A 9,240-nucleotide genomic window follows, 5' to 3' on the forward strand; every position below is an offset into this window, starting at 1 on the left:
AAAAAAAAAAAAAAAAAAGCAGGTCACTTCCTTTTAGATGATGAAGCTGCACAGTTGCTTCTGGTCATATTCTCTTGGTAAGAACTTGCCATGGTTTGCTGCAAAGAGGATTGGGGAATAAAGTCTCTAGCTGGACAGTATGTGCCCTACTAAAACTTGAAAAGTATAGAGGATGAAGAGTATGGATTTTGTCCTTTGTCTATTTTCTTTCTTTTGAGACAGAGTCTTGCTCTGTTGCCCAGGCTGGAGTGCAGTGGCGTGATCTTGGCTCACTGCAACCTCTGCCTCCCGGGTTCAAGCGATTTTCCGGCCTCAGCCTCCTGAGTATCTGGGATTATAGGCCCCTGCCACCACACTCAGCTAAGTTTTGTATTTTTAGTAGAGATGGTGTTTCACCATGTTGGCCGGGGTGGCCTAGAACTCCTTGATCTCAGGTGATCTGCCTGCCTTGGCCTCCCAAAGTGCTGCAATTACAGGCGAGACCCACCACGCCTGGCCCCTTTATCTGTTTTCTATACGTTTATGTGCCTTGTTCAACTTTGGAGTTCTTCACCTATTCTTGATCTGAATACCCTTTTTTTGGTGGGGAGGGGGAGGGGAGGAATTCAGATTGTATTCATTTTCTCTCATCTGTGACGTTGATTTTGTTCATGAGGTCAGTTGTCCTATAGAAATGTAAATGTTCATTTTATGATTCCTTTTGAATACAAACTTAACATATATATAGATTTGATTCTAGATACCTTGTTAATTTTATCTCTAGGGATAAACAGGACACCTTTTGATAGACTCCGTAAGCCCTTAACTTAAGGTCAGCTTTTCTATTTCAATTTTTTAAAAAAGAAAAGAAACATGTTAAGTATGAAAACCAAAACCATCTGTTTAATGCCTCATATTATCATTAATTTTATGATTTGATAGGTTTTACAACTATTTATAGTTTTTTCTAACTACACAGGAATAGTTATTCAAATTGTTCATTTTTTGAATTGCTTTTCTAAAATTTACTTTGAATCTAGAAGATAGTTTTTTTTTTTTTTTTTTTTTTTTTTTTTTATTAAAATATTTTTTTTTTTTTTTTTTTTTTTACAAAAAGGGAAGTCAGATTGAAGTGCTAATCTGAGTGATAAGAGATAAAGTTTTGTGTGAAATTTAGTGTTGAAGCTGCTAAATATGTCTAGTATATAATTAAAATATGGTGTGGAATGCAGGGGAGAAGCTAGCGCTAGAGATGTTGACTTACAAATCATTTAAGTCCAGAGGAGGTAGTTGAAATGTGGATAACAAATTCATTCTTCAAAGAGGAGCTTATAGGCTGGGTGCAGTGGCTCATGCCTATATTCCTGGCACTTTGGGAGGCCAAGGTAGGAGGATGACTTTAGGGCAGGAGTTTGGGACCAGCCTGGGCAACATAGTGAGACCCCCATCTGTACAGAAAATGAAAAAGAGTGTGGTGGCATATGCCTGTAGTCCCAGCTGCTTGTGAGGCTGAGGCAGGAGGCTGGCTTAAACCCAAGAATCTGAATGATCATACCACTGCACTCCAGCATGGGTGACAGAATGAGTCCTTTTTTCTAAAACAAAAACAACCAACCAACCCCAGGAGCATATAAATGACGTATAGAGGGCTGTACCCATATTTAGAGGTCTAAAGGAAATCAGCTGAAGAGACAGATATTAGACCATTATATCTCCCTGCTTATAAAAGATAGAAGAACATTTCACTAAGGAAGAAGTAGTCTTGGTGTGAAATGAAGTTTTAGGATGTTTGAAGAAAGCTTGTGAGTAGTGCAGGGATTGTTAGTTCCTTTGCCAATGGTAATGTTGACAAGAATAATTGTTATGGTAGGAGGCTGGTTACAGTTAGAAAGGGTTAGTTGAAGGGGAAGGTAATAGAGTTCAGCCACTTTAATGTGCCATCTCATGAATTTGGTGGTAAGAGGGAAGACAGAGAAGAGGAACTTGAAAGGACTTTAAGATTTTTTCGTTTGTGGTTAGTGATGCAGAAAGGTCTAAATAAATTTCAAATTGGAAAAGAAGGAGCCAGCCGAGAGCATGGAATTGCATCACGATCACTGGTAGAGAGGTGTAATGTCCCTTCATTCTAGTAATAGAGCATGACCTTCAGAGTGGACATACAATTTTCATTAAACGAGAAGAATGATGTTAGGGGTAGTGGTGTGTGGAAATCCTCCCAGCTGTTAGATTGCCTCCTGAGAAAGTACGTATAAGGTATTTGGAGTTGGAATCAAGGTGAATGGATAAAGGCAATAGAGTAAAGATTTGTCCTTTTCAAATATTTAGCTTTTAGAAAGGCTAATAATTAGGATACATAGTATTATAAATTAATAATAATTTTATAAAGTGTGAAACAATTTTTAATGAGTCACTTTGAAATACATTTGTTCTGTAGACCAATTCCTATAATCCTAAAATAAAGATTCTTTTTTTGACTGGATGCAGTGGCTCATGCCTTTATTCCCAGCACTTTGGGAGGCTGAGGTGGGTGGATCATCTGAGGTCAGGAGTTCAAGACCAGCCTGGCCAATGTGGTGAAACCCAGTCTCCACTAAAAATGGAAAAATTATCTGAGCAAGTTGGCAGGTTCCTGTAATCCTAGCTGCTCGGGAGGCCGAGGCAGTAGAACTGCTTGAACCTGGGAGTTGGAGGTTGCAGTGAGTTGAGATCGTGCCATTGCATTCCGGCCTGGGTGATAGAGCGAGACGCCATCAAAAAGAGAAAAAAAATTCTTTGTTGTTGTTGTTGTTGAGGTAATATCTGGATGTGTCACCCAGGCTGGAGTGCAGTGGTATGATCACAGCTCACTGTAGCCTCAACTGCAGGGAACTGATTGATTCTCCCACCTCAGCCTCCTGAATACCTTTGACTACATGTGTGCCACAATGCTTAGGTAGTGTTTTTGTAGAGATGGGGTGTCACCATGTTGCCCAGGCTGTCTTGAACTACTGGCAATACACCTGCCTCAGCCTCCCAAGATGCTGGGATTACATGTGTGAGCTACCACACCTGGCCAAAAATAAGATTTTTTTTTTTTTTTTTGGAGACAGGGTCTGGGCTTGTCACCTCGGCCTGAGTGCAGTGGCAAGATCCCAGCTCATTGCAGCTTCCGCCTCCTGGGCTCAAGGCATATCCTTCCTTCTCAGCCTCCCTAGTAGCTGAGACTGTAGGCGCTCCCACCATGCCTGGCTAATTTTTATATTTTTTGTTAAGACGAGATTTCACCATGTTGCCCAGGCTGGTCTCAAACTCCTGAGCTCAAGGGATTTGCCCGCCTTGGCCTCTCAAAATGCTGGGTTTACAGGCATGAGCCACCATGCCTGGCTAAGATTCTTAACAGTTATTACTAGGATGAAACTTCTCAGAGTCAGCTATAATTTGGACACAAGGAAAAGTATACCATGCTTCACATTATTTTGATAATTTTGTAGCAGAGATTAAAGATGCACAATAGCACTAATTATATGCATAAACTTATATTAGTCAAGTATTGTCATTTGTTGTTTCTGTTTACATTATGACTTGTGCTTTATGGATGAATTCACCAGTGATTAATATAAATACAAAAATGACTCTTTGTATTCTCTTGTTTACTGTTAAGCAGAAATCAAAGAGCAATCTGCAGAAGAGGATGCTGAAGCAGAAGTGGATAACAGCAAACAGCTAATTCCAACTCTTCAGCGATCTGTGTCTGAGGAATCTGCAAACTTCCTGGTCTCTGTTGGTGTAGAAGCCAAAATCAGGTTAGAGAATGAATGCAGCTGGATTGGATATTAGTGAGAGGAAAAAAGCAGTGAATTGACTGTAGAGAAAATTCATGGAATATGAGTTTAGGATGAAAATCTGGGTGGAATTTAATGATTTAGTAGCTAAATTGGAAGCTGATACCTCTGTGTGTAATTGAGATGAGTACTTCCGTGGGCTTAGGCAATTGTAGAACAGGGCAGTACACTAGGGCTTTACTCTACTTGACTCAGGCCAGAACAGAATATTATCAATGTGCTGTTCCTGGCAGAAGATATAAATGTGAGCATTTAGCATGAGGAATAATTTTTGATACTTACCTATAAACTTAAGTTTATACTTTTGTTCCTTACCTTCTCCCTATTCATTAATAAAAGAAACACAGGACATTATAACCTATCTTTTTTTTTCTTTTTTATCCCTCCACCCCCCAACTCCCTTTTTTTAAAAGTAGAAACTACTGTATTGCTCAGGCTGGTCTCAAACTTGGGCTCAAGTGACTCTCCCACCTTGACCTCCCAAAGTGCTGGGATTACAGGCATGAGCCACTACACTGGGCCTGTAACCTATTATTGTATAATTCAGCTTTGAAATTTTAAGAGTTTTTAGACCTTATTTGAAAGACATGAATAAAATAATGAAATTATCTATCAGTTGAGTACTGTCTTCTCCCTCTCCTTTCCTGTCTTCCCTCCCTCCCTTCCTTTTCTTCCTCCTTTCCTTCATTCCTTCCTCCCTTCCTCCTTCCGCTCCATCCCTTTTCTCTCCTTTCCCTCCGTCCCTCCTCCCTCACTTTGTTTCCCTCCACCTTTCCCTCTTCCCTTTTCTTCCCTTCCTTTATTTTTTGAGGCAGGGTCTTACTCTGTTAAACCAGACTGAAGTGCAGTGGTGTGATCACAGCTCACTGCAGCCTCAACTTCCGAGGCTTAGGTGATCCTCCCATCTCAGCCTCCTAAGTAGCTGGTACTACAGATGTGTGCCACTATGCTTGGCTATTTTTTGAGTTTTTTGTAGAAATTGGGTCTCCTTATGTTATCCAGGATGGTCTGAAACTCAAGCAGTCCTCCTGCCTCATCCTCCCTAGTTTGTGGAATTACAAGCATGAACCATTGCACCTGGCTTCTCTCATCTTTTTGAAGCATTTTCTTTCTTTTACTTTTGGGACATCACTCCTCATTTTGTGTTTTACAAGCTGCTATGGAGACTCTACATATTATAATTTTGGAATCCTTAAGGATAAGTCTTCAGATACCTTGTCACCTTTTTGTCTCTGTTCATTCCCTGGGAAAGAAAACTCATTCATTCTGATAGCTGTAACCTCTGTTTGTGTCTTTAAGAGTCACACCTTTTACTTCCATTGTTCTCCTGTAACTGAACTCCAGACTTTTATATCCAGCTGTCTGCTTGACATCTCCATTTGGAAGTATACTAGGCACTTCACCCTTACCATGTCCAGTACCACACTTGATTCTGCCTCCACCTCTGCCCAGAATTTGCTTCTTCCCAAGATTTCCTCATTTCAATAAGTCATGCCAGCATCCCACTCAGTTGTTTAGTCGAGAAACTTTGGAGTTAATCCTTGATTTCTGTCTTTTCTCATACCTTACAGCTCAACCTGATAACCAAAACTACGTGTTACTTGCCTACCATTTTGGTTGAAGTCACTGTTATCCTTTGGAAGTTGTAGTAGCCTTTTAACTAGTCTTTCTGCTTCTCTTTACCCTTCCCTAGTCCAATTTGTTTATAGTACAGTTGCAAAAATTATTGTAATAATGATAATCAGGTTTCCACTCTCTTTCACGATGATTATATTTAAATTAAATACTTAAATTATAGTCATAATTTTAAGTACTTACCATGTCTACAAGGTGTGATGTGGTCCTGACTGCCTCTCTCATGTTGTTTGTCACTCATTGTGCTCTCACCACACTGGTCTTACTCTCTTACATGTGCTGATGTGGCTTCTGTCTGAGAACTTTGGTGCTTGCTTTGCTGGTCTCCTGACTTCCTCCCAGAGAGGCCACCTTAATGATAATACTAGTCTCCTCTGAAGGGTCACATGTAGCTTAGTCTCAGTAAGCTTAGGAAAAAGAACATACAGTGTGAATTAAGGTAAAGGATACACTGGTGTTTGTTATACTGTAGTCCTCTCCTCCTCCTCCAGTATTTTTTGGGAGGTTTGAACATTTTCAAAATAAAGGAGTAGGATGGAAAAGAAATAAAGCAGCAGCTCCCACCATATTTTACATAGCAACCTGCTTTATTTTTCTTTGGGGCATTTATTATTTTCTAACAGTTCATTTGACTGTCATGTGAACTCTGAATGCAGGCACTTTGCCGGTTTTGTTCACTGCACTGTCTCCTGCACCAAATAGTCTCTGACAGAGATTAGGTGCTATGTATGTGTATATATATATTTTTTAATGAATAATGAAGTCTAGTTGATTGAGAAGACTTTAAAGTTTTGCTTAAATTTTTGTAGTTTGATCGATACTACCATAAACTTCACTTTTTACTATGTTTTCTATAGAAATTAGAAATGGTAATGCATATGTGGAATTGAGAGGTGCAGAATGCAGAGTATTTGCTAGTTTAGAGCAAGTGTCTGAGAGCCATCTGCGAGTATTCTGGTCTCGACCATCTTGGCCAACATGATGAAACCCCGTCTCTTTAAAAAAAAAAAAAAAAAAAAAAAATTAGCTGGACATGGTGGTGCGTGCCTGTAATCCCAGCTAATTGGGAGGCTGAGGCAGAAGAATCACTTGAACCGGGGAGTCAGGGGTTGCAGGGAGCCGGATCTCATGATCCACCCACCTCGGCCTCCCAAAGTGCTGGGATTACAGGCATGAGCCACTATGCTGGCCGGTATTTTTTAGAATATTATTTTCCAATAATATAAAGTAATGTCACGTGACTAGAATTATGTGCAAAAATGTAGAACTTTTATGGAGAAAATTAAACTTTTTGGAAAGATATTAAGTAACAAAGACATAATAGAAATATATTCACATTTTAGGGGATTCAGTATTTTAAAGATATTCTTTCCCAATTGATCTACAGGTTCAAGAAAATTCTAATAAACATTTCTACAGTAAATTTCACAAGCTGATTTTATACATTTATATGAATATGCAAAAGACAGGATAAGCCAAAGGGCCCATGAAGAAGAGGGAAGGATTGCTTTATTTGATACTCAGAATTTTCATAACATGGTAATAAATTAAGTCAGTGCTGTATTACCAACAGAAATAGATAGACCAGTGGAACAGAATAGGGAACCAGATACAGATACATGAGTAATGTGGACAGGTTATTTATAACAAAGGGGCATCACAAATTTAAGGATGTCTCTTTCAACAATTGTGCTGGAACAATTAGATATACTTTAAAAAAAAAAAAAAGTAGACCTAATTTATTCACCTCAACTCCGGTTAATTTATAGACTTGCATGTGAGAAGCAAGTTAATGAAAGAAATTAATGTAGAGGGATTTCTTTATTGCTTTGGGGGTGAGGAAAGACTTTTAGAAAACAAATGGAAAGCACTAATTGTAGAAAAGGGTTGATTGGCCAGGCACAGTGGCTCACGCCTGTAATCCTAACACTTTAGAAGGATGAGGCAGGAGGATTGCTTGAGCACAGGAGTTCGAGACCAGCCTGTCTTGAACATGACAAAACCCCATCTCTACAAAAAATAGAAGAGAAACTGCATCTCAAAACAAAACAAAACAAAAATGCCTGTAATCCTGGCACTTTGGGGAGGCCAAGGCAGACAGATCACCTGAGGTCGGGAGTTTGAGACTAGTCTGACCAACATGGAGAAACCCCATCTCTACTAAAAATACAAAATTAGCTGGATGTGGTGGCGCATGTCTGTAATCCCAGCTACTCTGGAGGCTGAGGCAGGAGAATCGTTTGAATCTGGGAGGCGGGGGTTGCGGTGAGCCAAGATCACGCCATTGCACTCCAGCCTGGATAACAGGAGCGAAACATTGACTTAAAAAAAAAAAAAAAAAAAGGGGATATTTATATTTAAATATTTAAAATTTAAAACTTTGCATAAAAAATACCAAAATGAGAGTAAAATGATAAATGACAGAAAAGGGAAAAATATTTCTAAAGCATATAACTGACAAAGAACTTACGTCCATATGTATTTAAAAATGAAACAAAACAATTCAATAGGAAAAGGCCACTTCTGTAGAGGGCAGTAAGTATTACTTGATTACTTGAAATAAACATTACTTGATTACTTGAAATAAACATTACTTGATTATGACATATTTTTAAACATGCTATTGGATTTTAGTTAGCTAATATTTTGTTTATATTCATAATCTGTGAATTTTTGTAATTTTTACTGTAATGTCCTAGTTTTGGAGACAAAATTACACCAGTCTTATGTGGGTGAGGCATCTTTCAGTTTTCTTACATTTTCTGGAACTACTAGTTTAAGATAGGAATTGATTCCATGAAAGTTTGAAGTAAATGTAAAATTACTTGGGTCTGTGGGGTTTCTTTTAGAAAGTGAAGTCACTATCAGTTCAATTCAAAAAAATTTTTTCTTTGAATATGTATTCTATAGATTTGCTCCTGACTTCCATATTTTTTCGGTTTAGCTGTTTCATCTTGTACCAATTTTCTCATATTACATTTTTCTCAGGACTTACAAATTTTATCTAAAATGATTAATGATACATTTATTATTTTTTAAATATTATTGGCAAATCCTAGTTGTACATTTGTGAGTACAGTATGATGTTTCAATTCATGAATGCAAAGTGGAACGATTGAATCAAGCCAAATAACATATCCGTTACCTTCATTACCTCTCGTTTGTTATGGTGAGGCATTTGAAATTGACTCTGAGGTTGGTACAAAAGTCATTGCAGTTTTTGCCATTACTTTTAATGGCAGAACTGCAGTCACTTTTGCACCAAACTAATAGTTATTTTAAAATACAAGTCACCCTGCTGTGCAGTATATCTCAAAACCTATTCCTCCTATCTCAACCTTCTTGTCCTTTGACTAACAACTTACTTCTTCTGGCTTTACTTTCTCTGAGTGTCTGTTTACTATTACTCTACTACTGCTTCTATTAGTTCAGCTTTTTTAGATTCTACATATAAGTGAGATCATGCAATATTTGTCTTTCTGTACCTGGCTTATTTCACTTACCATAATGTCCTCTAGATTCATCTGAGTTGTTGTAAAAGACAGGTCCCTCCCTCCCTCCCACTCTCCCATTCCCCTGTCCCCCGTCCCCTCCCCCCTCCCCCCTCTCCCCTCCCACTCTCGCTGTCCCCTCTCCCCTCCCTGCTCTCCTCTCTCGCCCTCCTGCTCTCCTCTCACCCCTTCTCCTGCTGTCCCCTTCTCTCGCTCTTTCCTCTCCCCTCTCCCCTTTCCCTCTCCCCTCTTCCTTCTTTCTTCTCCCTTCTCCCCTTCTACCCTCTCCCCTCTCCCGCTCCTCTTCTCCCCTC

General features: G+C 39.1%; 1 protein-coding gene across 15 annotated transcripts in view; it reads left to right on the forward strand.

The window, feature by feature from the left end:
• KMT2C (lysine methyltransferase 2C) overlaps positions 1 to 9,240 on the forward strand; it is a 303,056-nt gene that overhangs the window by 98,489 nt on the left and 195,327 nt on the right. For 13 of the 15 annotated variants that reach the window (XM_017519871.2, XM_017519911.2, XM_017520011.1 and 10 more), the window contains one exon: positions 3,620 to 3,761. In XM_017519871.2, the coding sequence (XP_017375360.1) occupies positions 3,620 to 3,761 (142 nt within the window). The remainder of the gene's footprint in view (positions 1 to 3,619; positions 3,762 to 9,240) is intronic. The other 2 variants (XM_017520002.2, XM_017519879.1) reach the window with 1 other exon arrangement.

Source organism: Cebus imitator, unplaced genomic scaffold (assembly GCF_001604975.1).
Source record: "Cebus imitator isolate Cc_AM_T3 unplaced genomic scaffold, Cebus_imitator-1.0 Scaffold20, whole genome shotgun sequence".
NCBI lineage: Eukaryota > Metazoa > Chordata > Mammalia > Primates > Cebidae > Cebus > Cebus imitator.